We start from the raw sequence: 20,448 nt of genomic DNA on the forward strand, positions 1-20,448 counted from the left end.
GGATTTGGTGGTCTTTCTTGTTTTTAATTTTTAAATTTTAATTTAAATTCCACAGACTGAAACCCATATATTTTTTCTCTTTCTTGTTTTACTGGCTGGAGCCAAGTGTCATGGAACTCATATTCTTGATGAAGAGAAACTGAGAGGACACACTGGCATTTGCTATACGTGAACTAAGATTGACTCATTTTCCTATGTCAAAACTGCTATTTTGCAAATAAAATTACTATCCTTTATAATATTATTTCGTTTGCTTATTGCTGTGCTCTTTATTCTTTCGTGTTTCAGGTAACCACTAACAAAAAGTTTAAAAGTCGACTATGTCCAGAATGGCACTCTATAATTGAAAATTTAGGTGATTTTTCCGAAGTCCTGTTGGAAGCACAACTACCAGCAGTGTGATCAGGCTCTCCCTCCCACATTTCCCTGCTAGTCAGGACAAGAGAAGCCCGGGGGTGCTGCTGCAATAGCGGTGGGAGTCGGAGATAGGATATTACCCGCTTGACACTGCACTTTTGCTACGAATGATTCACTCAGGTTTGGCACATTTGTTGCAAGGAAATCTCCTCCTCCCGCCGCTTCCTTGTTCGAGCTCCTCTCGGGCTGTCTCCTGTGCTTTGGCCTTTAAGGAGAAGTGAGAGCAGGTGGGCACACAGGAGCTCGCCGAGTCCTCCTCCCCCTGCTCCTTCCCTAATTTAGCAGTACTTCCGGCCGCGTGACATCATCCCCCGCACCTCGGTGACGTGAGCTGCGGGTGACGTGTGTGCGGAGAGAAGCGCGCTGACGTTGCTATTTAAAGGTCCTCCTGCGGGGAGGATGGAGACACAGCGCGAGCACCTGGTGTGGGGCGCGGAGGAGGCTGTGGCGGCCGGGAGCGGGGCCAAGAGCCAGAGGAGGAGCAGAGCGCACGGCCAGCCAGCCGCCGGCCTCTAGGGGAGGGGGGAAAAGAAGGACGAACGGACTGAGGGCCTGCCGCCGGCCCAGCTCCCCACGAGGGCCGCTCGGCCCCCCACCATCAGCCTCTCCGCCGCCTTGCGGCTGCTGCTTTCTCCCGCGGCCCGCTGCTCGCAAGGCCCGTCGGGCTCCCGGGACCAGTCCGCGCCCCAGCCCCCGGCCGCGGCTCCGCGGCGGCCACCGCCTCCCGTCCCTTCCCGCGAGCAGAGGGAGGGACCGCCCTCGCTCCCCGTTCTCTCCGCCCCCTTCCCGCCCCCCGCAGCCCACTCTGCCGCCGCGCTAGCCTCACGCCGGCGGCGCTGACCGGGAAAGCAGCACCCTCTGCTCTGCCAGCCGGCCGGCCGGTGGAGGCGGAGGCAGCGGCAGGCTTCAGGCCGCCGGGGCTGGCGCTGCTCTGCCCGGCGGTAGCCGGAGGCGGGCGCTGATGGAAGTGTGAAGAGGCGGCGGCGGGGCCCGGGGAATGTGAGGCGGCGCGTGGCGGCGGCGCGGAGCGTGAGAGACGAGGAGCAGGGGTGGGGGCGCTGGAGCGGCGGCTGCGCTTCGGCTTCGAGCCCAGCTCTCCTGAGCCCAGCTCTCCTGGCCCCAACGCGGGCTTAGCCTCCCGCCTTGGCTCGGGCAGGCGCCCGTCGACCCTTCGGCCCCTTTCGCCCGCCCTGGATCTGGGGGCAGGGTGCCAGTGGAAGCGTGGGGCTTGGCTCTGTGATTCATTCATTCTCCGCCGACGGGAGCCTCAGACCCGCTGTGCTCTGAAGAGAGGAGGGAAGAGGGGGCAGCCGCGAATGAAGGGCCGGGCACCAGCCGGGCTCCATTGTGCTCGGCGGCGGGGGGCGGGAAGGGGCTGAGGGAGGTGGGATCGGGCCCCCTCCTCCAGCTCTCCGGCGTGCGCTGCGCCCCCAGCCTGCTGCCAGCCTGGAAATGGCTCCGTTTATTCTCTTCGGGAGAATGAATCGATCCTGCCTAGCCTTCTCTTCGTCCTCCCCACCTCTTCTCTGCTCCGAGTCTTAGGAGGAGAAACATTTAAAAAGACAAGATTCCAATGTGGAGTGCCGTGCAGGTTGCGAGCTGCCGGGTTTGCACTTCGAGGAGATTTTCCTATGTAGTTTTTTTCCTAATGTGAGCGCAGGGAAGCCGTGGCATTACTGCTTTTGGGATTTTTATTCACGTGCACGTCGCGTTTGGTTGCTCGCTCCACCCCCGGAGACCTGGTGTGGTGGAGAAATTTGAACCCGCAGCCTTAGCTCCGAAAAGGCCGAGTTACCTGGCTCTCCCTGAGTGTCGAGGAGGACATGAGTGAAATGACCAGCGAACTCATTTTTTATAGGACTCGGTGAAGCCGGATTCTGCATTTCCCTACTTGTAGACTCATTTTGTGGAATAGAGTTGATCGCTGTCTCCTCCGCAAAGCATTTTAACTCGAATAAGCAAATGCCGCCTCTGTTTGAACGTTTTGGTATTTACAAGAGAGAAATCATTTTACCTAAGAGAACTAATTGAATTGGCAGCATCCTTGAAATACCTCCGGACAAGGATCTGGGGGTGGGGGTGGAAAAGCAACTGCGAAATAGCAGACGGAGAAATTCCTTTGGAAGTTATTCCGTAGCATAAGAGCTGAAACTTCAGAGCAAGTTTTCATTGGGCAAAATGGGGTAAGGATTTTTGTGCTTAACACAGCTTCGAATCTGTTTATGTATGTGTAATATTGAGCGGTGGTGGTGATTGTGTTTTGTGTTTTCAAACAAACTTGCCACCTTGCTAAGCTGGTCATACTTTAAAGAAATAGGCATGCTAACCTTTTAGGTTATTTTTGCATTTTTGTAGAGCGGTACCAGAGGTCATAATTTAAAAACACATATATCGTTTGTAACTTGAATATGGATTTGTGAGTAATATTTACAAAGACAACGCATTCTACACTTTACTGGTCAGACTGCTGCATCAGTTTGTAATCAAAATCACATTATTTTAGTTTTTGCTGACGGTTATCTTTCAAAGAGAAGTACTGCATTCTCTCAGTACTTTTAGATAATCAGTTGCACAAAGGAACGATTGTAATGAGTGGTTAGACAACAGTCCTTGAAAGTGATCCAGAGTAAATTGTTGCCCTCACCGTGCCCTCTGTCTTGTCCTTGAATATTCAAAGCTAAAATGTATAGAATTGATTTACTGGGGCGTTAAAACGAAAATCTGAAATTCAGTCTTACTGATGCGGTCACCACGGTACGGGTGCATTCCGTAGGAAAAAGCTTTTTGTTTAAGGAACTTGTTCACTCCTTTTGTTTTTCGCTTTTAAGCTCAGCCCTTCAGTTTGAGTTAACAGTATCAGATCTACACCTTCCTTCGGACCCAGAGCCAACTGAGAGTGCATTTTCCAGTCTTTTATTAACTCTTCACACTGTGGGTTGATGAAATGCTAGTGACACTTCCTAATTTAAGCTGGAAACCCATAATATGTTAATGGAGCAATCTGATTTCATTGACAGTTTGTCATTGCTTTTTGGCAGAAGAACTTCCAGAATTTTCTCTTTTTGTGTGTGTGTGGTTGAACAAACACATCTGAAGTGTAGTTGAGGGGCATGTTTTAAAGAATGGACCCTGCAATTCATTGTGATGGTTTAGGTGTGTACACACACTTGAAACTTTCTGAGGAAAGTTCTTGAATAGTACCTTCCTTTTGGAGTTAGAATTTGAAGTTTAACATGCATAACTTTGAAAATTTAGAACATGTTGTAGGAGACGTTCCTCAGAAATTAATGACAAAGTGATAATGGTTTTAAAAACTTGAATGACAAGTGATGAGAATATATATAACTTGCATGATTTGGGGGTACCGCTAAGAGTAATTAAAATACCTCATTCTATTTCTAGCGCTGCTATTAGTAGCTTAGTGATCTGAGGCAAATTACTTGACCTTTGTGGACTCTATTTCTTACCTGTAAAATGAACGATTTAGAGATGACTTAAAGATTTCTCCAAACTGTAAAAAACGAATTGCTTTCTTTTTATTCTCCTCCTCATTTTAATGATCACTAGTTGGTTTCTGGAAGTCGATCTTTCTGATGGAGACCTTTTTCACTCTAAGCAGTTTAAGCGCTTAACGCTGAAAAATAATGGCATTTGAAAAATGTTTTGGATGAATTGCACCAATTTTAAATGAGAAAAATACTGAAAAATACTACTGTTCAAAACCTTAAAATATGGCTTCCCTTGAGCATCTGCAGCTCTGTTTAAAACATGTTGGAGGAAAAAAAATCAAGCAGCAGTTTTTCATGTTGATGGCTGCATTTTGTCTAGACTGTGGAGTAGTAGCATCATGGAAGAAAATCAGTTTTCCAGAACCTTTAAGCTGCATGAATGCCTGTCATTTTACCAAGGGAAGCTTAGGATGAATTTTTTTTTCCCTGCCTGAGGTTTCTTTGTACAAATAGCACAGGAGGACCCCAGCCCCATGCAGATGGCAGCCTGGCGGGGGGTCGCACCAGTCCTGTCCTCACGTTGGCAGACAGAGATATCTACTCTGAAGCCTCTGTAAGGGCCTGGGTACCTTTGGGAGCCTGAGCTGGAACTGAAGCTGGAGCTGCAGCCTGGGCCTTGGTTTGATCCTCGTCCTTGGCCTTTGGCCAGCACACCCTGAGCCCCTTGGCAATGCGGGCACGAGCATGCTTCCCAAGCTTGGGGTGGACAGTGTAGGCAAGTTGATTGAGCTTGCGGCTGACACCCTTTGGGATCTTGGGCTTAACCTCCTTGGGCTTTAGGAGGGCCTTGATAGCCTTGGCATGTGCACTCATGGCCTTGGCACTGTTAGCCTGCATCTTCTTTAGGCCCTTCTTGTTGTGTTTCTTGGCAAACCGCATGTTCCTCAGGAACTTGGGGTCCACCCCCTTAAGAGATTCGTATCTTTGTGCTTGGGGTTTCTTGATACCATTTCTGTGCCATTTTTGGGACTGGTTGTGTGTGGTGTGGTTCTTGGACTTGGCCATGTCTGCACCTTAAGGCGCGGCTCCTGAAGCGCCTAGAATCTGAAGAGACAGGATGAATTTAATACTAAGGGGGCTGTTGTTTAAAGTGGGAAAGTTAGCACCACACATAACATGCATTTAGACACTTAGCATAATTAATTTGTTTATAAATGAATGTATCTGCCCTTTAGTTAATAAAGTTCTATATATGGACTGAGGAGAAAAAGGAGCGAGCATTTTGTGGTGCTATTTTTTTTTTTTTTGGAAAGCCTGTATTTGGGGGCTATGACCCTTTCTCATTGATAGTGACTTGAGTAGAGAGAGGAAGGGTAGATGGAAGTAGAAGAGAAGAGCATACAGCAAAGGCATTTGCTGACGTTTCCACACTTTATGCGTATTTACGCCTAATAAATGTTTGTGGAATTAGCATAGCTGCCTGGACCTATTTCAAGCAAAAGGAAACAGGGCTTTAAATGGCTTTTAAAGCTTTACCTTGGCAATCCTTAATTACCTTACTGTAATAGATATCTAAAATTTAATACTGTGGGTAAAGTGTTTCACATATTACAACCTTTTTTTAAACTAATGTTAGGTTATAATAAGGATTTATCTTCGTCTTAATTGTAGATAATTATTGCAAGTCTAGGGGCAGTCTAAGCAAAGGAATTATTTTTAATAAAATCAGTGATTGGGCAGAAAAAAATTATGGCTCCCCTAATAGTAGTTTATGAACTTTTTGGAAATGGAGAAGAACAGCTGAAACTTGACAGTTGGCAAAGTCTGTCAAAGTATCTTGGATGTTGCATGAACTGTTAATTGCAGTGAAGGCAACTAAAGTATGGGTTTGTAAAATAGGTGTATCAGATCCCCTAAAAATTAAGGCATTCATATATGTAAAATGAAGTCTCTGAAAAGTTTTGAAGCCTCAGTGAGGAGCCCCTGTTAGGTATGACCCCCACCCCCCACCTCCAAATAGTATCTCATAATGACAGCAGTGAGTCAGTAGCTATTTCGGAACTATCACAGTAGGCAACAGAAATCAAGTAACTTCAACCACTTATTTCATGAAACCCTTTGTTTTTACTTAGCTCATTTTGGCAACCTAGCGCCATCAGCAATGGTAAAGAATTCTTTCCCTCCCTTCCCTTATTAAGAGCTACTTATACATAAAATGGGGCTCTCCCTGCTAATGGAATCTGTTAATGCTGTTTCTGATTTATCTCACCTGCCTATGGGAACTTCTGGAGTCCTTCCTCGCCCTCTTTCCCCAAATAACTTCCAGAAGCATGGAAATGAGTGCTGCTACATTGCAGCCCAAACTGAGTCTCTTTGCTGAAAGACGGGAAGCTGACACCTCCTTCTGCCTCAAACTGCAGGGTTCTGCTCTCTAGGGGTTGTAGCAAAAATGTGAAAATCTTGATCCAGCACTATAAATGGATTTTATTGCAAAGATAACCACCCTATCATATCTGACAATAGACAAGTTAGGTGCAAGTCCTTAATTCGTCATTTGTTCATTTTACCAACTTTGAACCTTTGTTATAATGCGTGTACTTAGCTCAGTGCTGCTGATAGGAAGGCCAGTACAATGTGCTCCTTCCCTTAGTGAGTTTATACTTTAGAAGTTGGGCAGACAGTCAAGCCTAAAATTAAAATGTGCAATGAAATTTTGTAGGAGCTATAATGTAGGGCATTATGGAGACACAAAGTGTGTGTTGGGGGGGCATTAGCTGCTGAGGGAAGGATAAAAAGGCTTTGTAGAGGAGGTGATAGGTGTTAAATACTGAAAGATGAGTACAAGTGAGCCTCTTAGACAAATAAGAGGGCATTCAAGGCAGAGAGAACAGTGATTGACACCACTAAAACGAGGAACTGCAAAGGAGTTTGGCATGACAAGCTTGTTTGCTTGAGCTAGCTCCCTTTGGTGTAGCAAGAGATAGGTCTAGAGCCTTATTATGCAGGGACTGGGTTGGAGAACCATGTAGATCAAATGAAAGATTGGATTATCCTGTAGTTTAGTGTGTTTAGAGGTTTTTTTGGCTGTGACCCGTTGGAAAGATAAGCATCTTTACATTGCAACCCAATATGCTTGTATATAAATGATAAAATGTCACTACATAATACCCTTGCTTTGTATGGTACACTCTGGTAGTTTCTATTCTGTTCTGTTCTATTTTATTTTTAAGATAGACTGATGATGGTGACCCACTCAATTTATTTAATGACGCTGTGTTAGCAACTGGTAATTTGAAAAGCACTTCTCTTCTGTGTGAAGATTACTAAAGGGTTTTAAGCAGAGTAAGAACATGATCAGGGAAGTAGAATAAGAAAGCAATTTTAAAAATCATTTACAGTTTGGTTTTGTGTCTTGTATCCTGTGGAAACACCAAGCCAGAACAATGAACTCTGGCTGGGTAGAGGAAGTGGACAGTTGGGCAGGCCCTGGAAGGTTCCGAAGTGGGGAGGGGAGGGATGGTGACTGAGAGATGTGTAGTTGGCTGAACGGGGCTTTTTCAGAATTAGGACATTTCATTGGAGAGGTAAGAATGTAGCAAAGAGCGTGGTATGTTCTTAGCAGAGTCACTAACTATGGGTCATAAAATAGTGAATTTGGGAGTTAAGGGGTTGACAGAAGAAACTGTCCTTATTCATAGTTTATAGTTTTGAGTGATTAAACATCTCAGAAGAAAAGGTGGTTATATCCCAAAAGGTCTAACCTCTCTACTGCCATGTGATTTTTTTTTTTTTCAGTCTTTAGTGTTTAGTTGAAGTATTTATTTTTAGTTACTGGATTGTTATTTCAGATTAATATGACTAACTGGACAGAAGAGTAGGGAAAATGAGTGCTGAGTGCTTAATGTTTTCTGATATAATTTTTTTCTGATGTAGTTTTTAAATGACTTTAAAACATTTTACATAGATTTATATCTCAGGACATATCTCGTGGAATGAAATGTGCAGTTTTTTTGTGTTGCATATTTGTAATGCCTTATGACCTGTGGCTAATATTTCTGTTTGTTTTTGAAAAGTTGAGTGATTTTGAGGCATTGCAAAGTTTCAGGTCTGTTAAATATGTTCATTTCAAAAGAATCTACATGTGATAAGGAATATTTATTTAGATTTTAGCCCATCTACCATCTACAAGAATTGAGATAAAATTTTCACATCTATCTTACTGAATGAGTATTGCAAGAGTAGGTAAAACTGTTTTTTTTTGTTTTGGTTTTTTTTTTTTTTTTTTGAAATAGAGCCTCACTCTGTCACCCAGGCTGGAGTGCAGTGGCGTGATCTTGGCTCACTGCAACCTCCGCCTCCCGGGTTCCAGCATTTCTCCTGCCTCAGCCTCCCAGGTAGCTAGGACTACTGGTGCGCGCCACCACGTCTGGCTAATTTTTGCATTTTTTAGTAGAGACGGGGTTTCACCGTTTTGGCCAGGCTGGTTTCGAACTCCTGACCTCGTGATCTGCCCGCCTCGGCCTCCCAAAGTGCTGGGATTACAGGCATGAGCCACCGCGCCCTGCCAAGAGTAGGTAAAACTTTTTAAAAGCTAATCATTCAATGGTCTTCAGTATGTGAATAAAATCATATATATATTTTGTTTGTTTGTTTGTTTGGTTTTGTTTTTGAGACAGTGCAGTGGCCCATGCTGGAGTGCATCATGGCTTACTGCAGCCTTGACCTCTCAGGCTCAAGCAATCCTCCTACTTTAGCCTCCCGAGTAGCTGGGACTATAGGCTCACACCACCATGGCAGGCTAATTTTTGTACTTTTTGTAGGCATGGGGTTTCATCATGTTGCCCAGGCTGGTCTTGAACTCCTGGACTCAAGTGATCCGTCTGCCTTGCTGTGAGCCATCACGCCTGGCCAAAATCATGTATTTTAATCTTAATTTTTACAGCACGCCTCTCCATAGTCTATAAAATTAGGACATCCATAATGACTCTCTGTTAAAAGAGTCAACTTTATTGATGAACTTATGTTCTTAATTTTAGCATTTCATACCTTTTGATACTCCTTTTTCCATCTGTCCTGAGTGTAACACATTTGTCATTTCTGTGCTCCTTCATGAAATGTCTGAGAAAGGAAAAAAAGATGAAACTGATAAGAATCAATGCTGTTTGTTTTAAGCAGTATTTTTGAGGGAAATTATCAACACATATAATCTTTTTTGCTTTGCCTTTTTCTTCTACTTGGATTTTTTAAAATCTTGTTTTTAAAAGTTTTTATCGCTTGAACCTGTGAGGCGGAGGTTGCAGTGAGCCGAGATCGCCCCATCGCACTTGAGCCTGGGCAACCAGAGGGAAACTCCATCTCAAAAAAAAATAAATAAATAAAAGTTTTTAAAAATTTGTTCACTTCTCTGGTAAGTACAATTTAGAATTAATTTAATTTTTTTTGTCTGCTAAACATTTCAGATAATAGAATTAATTTTATAGGGTCATCTTTTTTACTATTCTTTCAGTGAGGTTTTGTCTGCCCAAAAATGGATTGTGAAGCCAGTATGGCTCTTGCGTAGCTAAAATAATTTTATATATAGAACTAACATTTGACTTAGTTAATAACTGCATCTTATTTACCCTTATTTATGTTTTTTTCTATTAAGGTAGACTACTAAAGGAAGGCAAAAAGTCATTGTTTTCTGTCTTGTATCAGAAAATAAAATTGTTTATAAAAACTCCCAAAACCAGTAATCTAATCAATGTTTTATCTTCATAGTACACTTACCTTTTCATTTTCTCTACCTTTTAAAAAATCACCTTTATCTCTTAACACCTAATATTAATATTAGCTTTAAAAATTAGCTTGGCTTTACGAACATCTTATTTTAATGTTCTTCCATAAAACAAGAAGAGTTTCAATGTTATCTTTTGAGAAGTGTTGGCACCACGTCCTTAAGGCACAAAAGTTGTAAGAATTGAGGGCTTTTTGTAAAATTACCAAGCAAGAGTTAGGTAGAAATTAAATACAAACAAAAAACTGTGCTTAGGGAACACAATTTCATTACTTTACAAGATCATTGAAAGTCATGTTTATTATGTCATGTCTATTGGCATGTCTGGATCCATGTGGTCACATGCCTCAGAGTCCAGAGGCCTGTAGAGGAGAATGTCCTTGATTCCCCCCCTTTCCATAGAATGGTTTGTTCCTAATTTGTCATTGTCTAGTTGGGGAGTCTTTTTTGAAACAGAGTCTTGCTGTGTCACCCAGGCTGGAGTGAAGTGGCACCATCTCAGCTCACTGCAACCTCCATGTCCCAGGCTCAGATGATTCTCCTGCCTCAGCCTCCCGAGTAGTTGGGACTACAGGTGCACCACCACACCTGGCTAATTTTTGTATTTTTGGTAGAGATGGGGTTTCATCATGTTGGTCCTGACCTCAAGTGCTCCACCCACCCTGGCCTTTCAAAGTGCTGGGATTATGGGCATGAGCTACTGTGCCCAGCCTAGTTGGGGAGTCTTAATAGAAGTCTACTGAGAGACATAGCTCTGATACATATCTCTTTGGGTATTATACACTGTGCTTCCTAACCCACAAGTTCATAGTGCAGTACACATGTGCAATATTAGTTGAAAGGATTTGGGGGAATTAGTGCTCATATATAGAAAATCCTGATTTCTAGCAATTAGGCCGATAGTTGGATATACCAATTATTTTTCTGATAATTTCTCTAAGTAAATTTTTGGATTCTTTTATATTTACATATATCTCAATCGTAAGTAGTTATTGTCTTTCTTCTGTTTTATTTAAGTATTTATAAGAGTTGTTCTGAACAAGACTTTCTTTGTGTGAGTTGGAATTTTCTGCCCAGTTACTTTCTAGCTTCCCTCATTAGGCTCTTAGTAATGATCTTTAGGACATGACTATCAAAGACCTCAAAATACTCATATTAGGAATTTCTATCAGTCGGTCTTCCTGGAAGATAAGTCTGTACATTCCTAAATGTATATGGGACAAATATTTTGAACCTATTATAATATTTAAGTTGCTTAGCCTATCCCTTTACCTTTCTGTGCCCTTTTTTTTTTTTTTTTTTGCTTATTCTTTTGTAAAACAGTGCTGTTTTCTTTCTTACTCTGTTGTTATGAATCACTGTCTCATGGCTTTTAAGATTAAAATTTGTGTGCTTTGCTTAATCACTCTGCCAGCTCCCAGGATGTTTACAGATTGAGGATTCCTCCTACTCTTGTTTACTGAGTATTGCCAGGGATCTGTATACATTAAGCTCAGTGGGACTACTCCCAAGTCACTCTTAAACTCATCTTTCTTGAGATTCTGTTGATTTAAAAAAAAAAAAATTCTAGATCTTGCAGGCTGCTGTTTTCCTTACCCAAGTGATGATCCGTAAGATTTTAGTTGTGTATTTCATTGTTGCTTTCATTTAGTATTTTACTATTGTTAAATTGATATTTATTGCTATGCGTATGTTAGTATAGTGGAAATAGACATTAATGATGACATTGCTGTTTAATTGTATTTTGCAACATTTTAGTACAGATGCCCTTGAACAACACAGGTTTGAACTGTGTAGGTTCACTTAAATGCAGAGTTTCTTCCACCGCTGTCACCCCTGAGACAGCAAGACCAACCCTTCCTCTTCTTCCTCCTCAGCCTGCTCAATGTGAAGATGAAGATAAGAATATTTATGATGATCCACTTCCACTTAATGGATAGTAAATACATTTTCTCTTACTTATGATTTTCTTCTTTCTTTTTTTTTTGGAGGCAGAGTCTTGCTGAATCCCACCCGGCTAATTTTTGTATTTTTAATAGAGACAGGGTTTTGCCATGTTGGCCAGGCTGGTCTTGAACTTCTGACCTCGGGTGAACCACCTGCCTCAGCCTCCCAAAGTGCTGAGATTACAGGCGTGAGCCATGGCACCTGGCCTCTGTTTTTTTTTTTTTTTTTTTTTCTTTGTGACAGAGTCTCACTCTGTCACCCAGGCTGGAGTGCAGTGGCACAATCTTGGCTTACTGCAATCTCGCCTCCTGGGTTCAAGTGATTCTCTTGTCTCAGCCTCCTGAGTAGCTGGGATTACAGGCGCATGCTGCCAAGCCTGGCTAATTTTTGTATTTTTAGTAGAGACGGGATTTCGTGTTTTCCAGGCTGGTCTCGAGCTCCTGACCTCAAGTGATCTGCCTGCCTCAGCCTCCCAAAGTGTAGGGATTACAGGCGTGAGCCGCCATGCCTGGCCTGCTTTTTTTAATAACATGTTTTATTTTTCCCTAGTTTACTTAATTGTATGAGTACAGTATATAATACACATACAAAATGTGTTAATTGACTACGTTATCAATAAGGTTTCCAGTCAACAATAGGTTATGAGTGAAGTTTTTGAGGAGTTAAAAGTTACATGCAGGCTGGGCGCAGTGGCTCACGCCTGTAATCCCAGCACTTTGGGAGGCCAAGGCGGGCAGATCACGAGGTCAGATCGAGACCGTCCTGGCTAACACGGTGAAACCCTATCTCTACTTAAAATACAAAAAATTAGCTGGGCATGGTGGCAGGCCCCTGTAGTCCCAGCTACTCGGGAGGCTGAGGCAGGAGAATGGCGTGAACCCTGGAGGCGGAGCTTGCAGTGAGCTGAGATTGCGCCACTGCACTCCAGCCTGGGCGACAGAGCGAGACTCTGTCTCACACACACACAAAAAAGTTACATGCAGATTTTTTTACTGAGCATGGGTCAATGCCCTTAACTCACAAATTGTTCAAGGGTTAACTGTATATTCTGAGTAATCAGTGTAAAATCTAGGTTGTTACATTATAGGCTATTCATGTGGTAGAAGCTATCCCAAAGAATGTTTTCAAAGATGGTACAGTGGTCAATTAGAAATCAGGATACGAAATTAGATGTTCTGTATGACCTCAAGTATATAAAATTCTGTATATGCATAAAAACGTTTGAAAGAGACTCATAAAAGCGCTACCATGTTTATTTCTGGGAGGTAAGATTGTAAAATTTTGTTTTTTAGTCTTTCTGAATCTTGTAGTTTCTCTATAATGAACATATTAAGTTTTAGAACTTCTCTTGGGTTTTAAGGGTGAGGGTATTAAAAAGAGAACTTCTCTTGGGTTTTAAGAGTGAAGGTTTTAAAAAAATATTTATTACAGTAAAATGTTATCAGGACTGGCTGGGCGCGGTGGCTCACATCTGTAATCCCAGCACTTTGGGAGGCCAAGGCGGGCAGATCACCAGGTCAGGAGATTGAGACCATCCTGGCCAACATAGTGAAACTCCATCTCTACTAAAAATACAAAAGTTATCTGGGCGTGGTGGTGTGCACTTGTAATCCCAGCTACTTGGGAGGCTGAGGCAGGAGAATTGCTTGAACCCAGGAGGTGGAGGTTGCAGTGAGCCAAGATCGCGCCACTGAACTCCAGCCTGGTGACAGAGTGAGACTCTGTCTCAAAAAAAAAAAAAAAAAAAAATATCAGGACCTGTTACTGTTCTTACATCTAGATACTTACATATATTTGTATCAATTTTAGCTTTATCTCAAATTTTATCTTATTCTTTTCAAGATTGGCTAAAGAAGTAGTTACTCTAGTGCTAGCAAAACTTGTTTAAATGTAAGGAGTATTTCTCTTGTCAGTTATTAGAGTATTAGCACTAAACTGTACTTTTTATGGAGAAGGAGACGCAGCCCAAAGGGAAATTGTGACTATGGGAGGTAATATAGCTTTGACATGGCAGATCATGTGCTGGATTCCCCCAGCTCCTTGGGGCTCTTACCATTAGAGCAGGTGCTCCTCAGTGAATGCTTGCATAGATACAGATTCATTTGGAGAAGGGTTTCTAACTCCTTATAGTAGTTTACAACGACTTAATTTTACTGCAAACTTAGTTTCTTATAGGTGAGTTCATTAAATGTATCTTGTTTTCCTTACAGATGGTACTGAAAAAAGCTGCATTTTAATTTTAGTGTAAGTAAGTCTCGCATAATGCATTATACAATTGTCCCTTGAACATGGTGGGGGTTAGAGGTACTAATTGCCCCACCAACTCACATTTAACTTTTGACTCTCCCAAAGCTTAATTACTAATAGCCTACAGTTGACTGGAAGCCTTATCAATAACATAAACAGTTGATTAACACATATTTTGTATGTTATATGTTTTATATGCTGTATTCGTACAATAAAGTGAGCTAAAGAAAAGAAAGTGTTATTAAGAAAAGGAGCCAGGCGTGGTGGCTCACGCCTGTAATCCCAGCACTTTGGGAGGCCCAAGCAGGCAGATGGCTTGAGCTTACCAGTTCGAGACCAGCCTGGGCAACATGGTGAAAACCAGTGTTTACAAAAAATACAAACATTAGCCAGGCTTGGTGGTACACATCTGTAGTCCCAGCTACTGGGGAGGCCAAGGTGGGAGGATGGCTTGAGCCTGGGAGGCAGAGGATGCAGTAAGCTGAGATCCTGCCACTGCACTGCAGCCTGGGTAATAGAGCCAGACCTTTGCGTGTGTGTGTGTGTGTCTGTGTGTCTGTCTCACACACACACACACACACACAAATGGCTGGGTGCAGTGGCTCACGCCTATAATCCCAGCACTTTGGGAGGCTGAGGCGGGCGGATCACTTTAGGCCAGGAGTTTGAGACCAGCCTGGCCAACATGGCAAAACCCCATCTCTACTAAAAGTGCAAAAAATAGCCGTGTGTGGTAGCGCACGCCTGTAGTCCCAGCTCCTCAGGAAGTTGAGGCATAAGAATCGCTTGATCCTGGGAGACAGGTTGCAGTGAGCTGAGATCATACCATTACACTCCAGCCTGGGTGACAGAGAAACTCTGTCTCAGAAAAAAAAAAGAGAAAATATATTTATTGTTTATTACATGGAAGTGAATCATCTTAAAGGTCTTCATCTTCATTGTCTTCACACTGAGTAGGCTGAGGAAGAGGAGGGATTGGTTTTGCCGTCTGTGGTGGCAGAAGCATCTGCATTAAAAGCCTGTTGAGACAAATATCCTTTCTCCTCAGTGATTTTCCTAATGGCATCTAGGAACTCATCTACTACCTTTTAGTGGGCAGAAGCTGTTTTCCTGTTATCTGGACATTTTTTAAGCCAAAGCTCTTCTAATATTATCAAACCATCCTTTCCTGGCATTAAATTCTCTAGCTTTAGATCCTTCATCTTCTTTTTGCTTTACGTTATCATAAAACTGCTTTTTCTCGATTCATATTAAATAGCTGTGGTTTTTTTTAATAGTAATCCTTCACCCACATAGAAGCCGCATTTTCAATATGAGATAAAAAGGTATTTTGCAAAAAGTGCAAGGTTTTTGCACCTGCTGGTATAGCTACAGAGATGGTTTCACAAATTTTCTTTTTTGCAATGGTCCTTACTCTGGGTTCTTTTAACTTGAAATGGTAGGCAACCACAGCTGCAGACCTCAATCTGCAGCACATATCAGGCAGTTCAGCTTTTTCTTGTAATAGCATGACTTTGCTTCTTGGGAGCACTTCCAGCATCACTAGTGGCACTTCCTATGGGTCTCGTGGTGTTATTCAAAGTTTATGGTATTGCCCTAAAAAGGATGAAAAATATGCAAGAACCGTGATTTTACTGTTGTGATACACAATTTACTGTGGCATTTTAAGCAGACAGAACACTTGAGCTCACTGCAATAGCAACAGGAGTTAGCTACAAATTATTACAGTAGAACAGTATGTACTAGTTAATGTTATGCTATGATGTAATACTGCATCTTTACGTGTATTTGCATTTTTCTAGATGTGCCATGTATGGTCTGTAAGTTTTTTGCCTATGTTTTGATAAATTTTAATTCTTTGTAATAGATTTGCATATTATTTTACGGTAGTAAATGAAAAAATAGACTAGAATCTACATATATTTTATGCACTTATAATGCCTTTTTCTGTTTTTTTCAATACTTCTAAGCTATGCAGTTAACCTGTAAGTTTTTTCAAATTACAGCAAATCTCCAAAAATTTTTCTAATATATTTATTGAAAAAAATCAATTATAAAACATTATTGTAAGTATACTGGTGCAGTTCAAACCCATGTTTAAGGGTCAACTGTATTTTGAATACATTAAAGTACTTCTCATAAATGATTTGTTATTACATGTGTTTGGTATAGAGTTTTCAAAGTTGATATTAAAATGTAAATTCCATCAGTCAGCTTTGTTAACTACCTTTGTAGTTATTGGGCACATGAGCCTCTGGAATACTTATGCATCTATTTACATAATACATAGGCAGGCTCTAGTTTTCTAAAGAGTTCAGACCAGAAAAAGAAAGCTTGAGACGCTATCTTGAAATATTTTTCCTGGAGCTTAAAAGTGGAGACTTGGCTGGGGACGGTGGCTCATGCCTGTAATCCCAGCACCTTGGGAGGCCGAGGTGGGCAGATCACAAGGTCAGGAGATCAAGACCATCCTGGCCAACATGGTGAAACCCCGTCTCTACTAAAAATACAAAAATTAGCTGGGCATGGTGGTACGCGCCTGTAGTCCCAGCTACTCGGGAGGCTGAGGCAGGAGAAATGCTTGAACTTGGGAGGTGGAGATTGCAATGGGCCAAGATCATGCCACTTTGCACTCCAGCCTGGCGACAGAGCGAGACTCTGTCTCAAAAAAAAAAAAAGTGGAGACCTGCAAGTAGAAGGACCAATTGTAGCATATTGTACAATTTCTGAATCATCCCAAGGTAGTTGTAAGTTACTTGATTTCCTCACTTGTAAGAGAAGGTTGGACCATATTGTATCCAGATTTAAAATTATTTTTTGGAATTATTTTTCCCAGAGCTATCAAACTCTTATGCTGCCATTGGCTGAGCAGAAAAATGTGTGATAGTATGAGGTAGAAGACAGTAGGGACTGGTGGGGACTGTAGGAAAGTGAAGAGAAGAGATCCTGCCTAAAAACATTCATATCCAGTGTATTCTTAAAACCCTCTGGCCAAAGAAAGACATCTGAAGCCTGATCCCTTATTCAGCAAACATTTTTTGAGTTCCTACTAGCAACTGTGATACTCTAATGTAGGTCAGATACAGTCAGTTTGGAAATGCTTTAACTCTTTTTTTTTTGAGACAGAGTTTCACTCTTGTTGCCCAGGCTGGAGTGCAATGGTGCAATCTCAGCTCACTGCAACCTCCGCTTCCTGGGTTCAAGTGATTCTGCCTCAGCCTCCCAAGTAGCTGGGATTATAGGCATGTGCCACCACACCCAGCTAATTTTGTGTTTTTGGTAGAGACGGGTTTCTCCATATTGGTCAGGCTGGTCTCGAACTCCAGGCCTCAGGTGATCCGCCCTCCTCAGCCTCCCAAAGTGCAGGGATTACAGGGGTGAGCCACTGCACTTGGCCTGGAAATGCTTTAACTCTTGACTGAAGAAGGAAGACCAGAGCATCAGAGTCTAGTATGACAGTGGCAGAAATGCTTATTAGATCAGTGGTTCTCAATTTTGAACCTGCATCAGAATCACCTCGAGACCTTGTTGAAACACAGATTGCTGGACTTCCTTTACCGCCAGAGTTTTTGATGCAGTGGGTCTAGGAATGGGGTCCATGAATTTGCTCTTCTAACAGATTCCCAGGGCATGCTGATGCTGCTGGTCCAGGGAGCTTATTTGAGAGTGACTGCATTTGATAAATGAAGCTTACAAATCAAACGTGAGAAACTTTTGTCCATTCAAAAGCTTCAGTGACTCCTAAAGCATGCTTGCTTGCTTGCTGCCCCTTCCTTTTGAAGTTGCAAAAACTAGAAGTTTGAACTAAGGGGCGAAAACTTGATTAAGCTGCCTTTTTTATTTATTTTTATTTTTGAGACAGAGCCTTACTCTGTCTCCTGGGCTGCAGTACACGATCTTGGCTCACTGCAACCTCCGCCTCCCGGGTTCAAATGATTCTCCTGCCTCAGTCCCCTGAGTAGCTGGGATTACAGATGAGTACACCATGCCTGGCTAATTTTTGTATTTTTTTTTTTTTTTTTTTTTAGTAGAGACGGGGTTTTGCCATGTTGGCCAGGCTAGTCTCGAAATCCTGACCTCAGGTGATCCACCCGCCTCAGCCTCCCAAAGTGTTGGGATTACAGGCATGAGCCACTGCACCCAGCTCTATCTATTTTTTATAAGGGAAAATATCCAAGACAACTTGAAACTGGTCTCTAATCTTTTTAAACCTGATTACTTTTAACAGTACTTACCAGTTATGCCCATTTCTTGGTCAGAGTTAGGCTTTTTGATATTTCTGAATGTATTGTTTTAAACTACCAGATACTGCTTTGACTTCTGAAGTTTTCTGCTTTTAGAAGACATCTTACTTACTTCTATGTTATTCTGTCTAGATATCCTTAAGTTTGTCCAGTGTCGTTGAAGCCTACATGTTTCTTTCTTTCTTTCTTTTTTTTTTTTTTTGAGATGAAGTCTCACTCTGTTACCCAGGCTAGAGTGCAGTGGTATGATCTCGGCTCACTGAAGCCTCCTGGGTTCACGCAATTCTTCTTCCTCAGCCTCCCAAGTAGCTGGGACTACAGGTGCATGCCACCACAACTGGCTAATTTTTGTATTTTTTAGTAGAGATGGGGTTTCACCATGTTGGCCAGGCTGGTCTCGAACTCTTGGCCTCAAGTGATCCACCCACCTCGGCCTCCCAAAGAGCTGGAATTACAGGCATGAGCCACCATGCCTGGCCTGAAATTTTTCTATTCGCTGAATTATCTTTCTTTTGTGTTCCTTTCTTGTTCATTTAGTTTCTTATTTCGTTTTGGAAACTATTCTGGAATATCTGGTGAGCCTCAGCTGTGTATGATAATAAAAAGGTGATTAAAAGCTTTTTGTGAATCAGTGAGGCCTGTCACTGGTGGACTTCATCTTAGATATTTAGGTGGTGAACTGGCTAAAATTTTTTTGGCTGGTCCCCAAGTTTGGGGAGGTCTATTGTCTAAGATTGTAAGTTTTTCTATGACACTTCATTTTCTTTAGAGGAGACTCTTCCAATGTAGAGTTCTAATCTTGACCTTCTGAGAGCAAGGTAAGTATATTCTTCTGTTATATCCCTATGAGCCATATCATCTGCTGTAATCTGAAAGCCAGGAATGGGAAGGTTTTTGCGGGGACAGGGTTCTGTTTGCAGCCTTTCTCCTGGTGCTCCTACTTTAGGCCCCACTCCTGTCTTCTGCTATTGGAAAAGGTAGTTGATTGACTGTGGGAAGGGGTGGGAATTTCATTGCTCTGTTATTTAAACTTTCAGTCAATTCCTCCATTTCAGTCGCATACTTCACACCTCCTCTGCAGTCCCTTTGCCTCTAAATTCTAGCCAGCAGGTTGTTCACTTAGTTTCCTCTTTGCAGGCACTTTTATTATAGTTTCCTTGGTTTTGTCAAACCAGGCACCATTCCTTCTATTTTCCATCTTTAATACATTTTGAAAACTGTATTAAAGTTACTTAAGAACTGCTGCTGCTTTTTACAGTCTTTGGTGTTATAGGTTTATACCTTTTTTCCCACTCCCCTTAACTTTCATTTTAGTGGAATTTTGGAAAAGGAAGATAAATGAGTACAATTAATTTGCCATGTTTGACCAGAATCACTGAGCCCTTAGCTTTTGAATTTCTATAAGGCATCTTTCAGAATGTGTTGACACTGTTGACAGTTAATTGATTGGAATTTGGCGGATGATAAAGTGTTGGCTTTCTAAAAATCTCTCCCTGTAACCAACACCTGAAAATTCAATGCATGATGTAAGCACATGTTAAAATTAAAAACTTAAAATTGATCATCAACCCAAACCTAAGGAAAACAGAGCACTGACTCAGCTGTGTCAGGTAACTAAGGTGTTGCTACAGTCTCCTAACACTGTGCCTCATGAGCATTTGTAAAAAACGTTAAGCACTTAATTTGTGTCATGAGTCATGCCAGGCACTGGTAGTACAAAGATAAGTAGATAGTCATGTAAACAAAAAATTACAATACTGTGATTTAAGTGCTGTAATAGAGATGTATGTTGTGTTTGGTAGCACAGAGAAGGAAGTGCCCACCTCCACCTTGGAAGGTCAGAGAAAGCTTCACATAGCCAGTAGTTTGTTTTGAGCCTTAACAAACAAATAAGAGTTGGGGGAGGGGAAGATGTATGAGTGGTTGTTAGGGTATTTTAGGTAGAGAGGTGGCATAGGTAAAGCTTCAGAGGTGAAGTATGCTAATTAGAAAGTTAAGGTAGTTAAGGGAGATGTGACTAGAAGGATAGAGGCCAGATCATGACTATGTCATGTTAAGAGGATTGTACTCTTCCTCTAGATTAATGGTTTTCAAATATTTTTGATGCAGTACCCATATCAAAGATTTTGAACATCTTCCTTCATATGTGTATATTTATAAAATTACATGTATTCTTTGTGTTAATATATAAATATAGATATTTAATGTGTATATAATAAAACATATAAAAATAGAAATGATAGAGGAGAATAGTAACTTCTTCCTGCATATGACTTTAGAGGCTGTTAAGTAATGGTGAGCAACAGAACAATTTTAAGTTGGTAGTTATTACCATGCTTACATTTTAGATCAACTACTCAGGCTGCAA

The 20,448-nt window shown here is 41.9% G+C and overlaps 2 protein-coding genes across 6 annotated transcripts in view; one reads left to right on the plus strand and one right to left on the minus strand.

The window, feature by feature from the left end:
* The first annotated feature begins 96 nt into the window (after window positions 1-96).
* The window catches only part of HOMER1 (homer scaffold protein 1), a 142,500-nt gene continuing 122,148 nt past the window's right edge, over window positions 97-20,448 (plus strand). For 2 of the 5 annotated variants that reach the window (XM_016953092.4, XM_016953093.4), the window contains exon 1: window positions 97-2,600. In XM_016953092.4, the coding sequence (XP_016808581.2) occupies window positions 2,596-2,600 (5 nt within the window). In that variant the 5' untranslated portion in view covers window positions 97-2,595. Of the gene's footprint in view, window positions 2,601-9,130; window positions 9,274-13,349; window positions 13,834-20,448 lie in introns of those variants that run through there. The other 3 variants (XM_054684276.2, XM_054684274.2, XM_054684275.2) reach the window with 3 other exon arrangements.
* LOC736909 (large ribosomal subunit protein eL29-like) lies at window positions 4,449-4,973 on the minus strand. Its single transcript, XM_054684277.2, has one exon. It carries the CDS (start codon window positions 4,929-4,931, stop codon window positions 4,464-4,466), a length of 468 nt encoding a protein of 155 aa, XP_054540252.2. The 5' UTR covers window positions 4,932-4,973; the 3' UTR covers window positions 4,449-4,463.

Source organism: Pan troglodytes, chromosome 4 (genome assembly GCF_028858775.2).
Source record: "Pan troglodytes isolate AG18354 chromosome 4, NHGRI_mPanTro3-v2.0_pri, whole genome shotgun sequence".
NCBI classification, from domain to species: Eukaryota; Metazoa; Chordata; class Mammalia; order Primates; family Hominidae; genus Pan; species Pan troglodytes.

Bases quoted from the DNA above. Each gene is read 5' to 3' on its own strand.
- LOC736909 (XM_054684277.2), bottom strand. From the start codon at position 4,931: ATGGCCAAGTCCAAGAACCACACCACACACAACCAGTCCCAAAAATGG.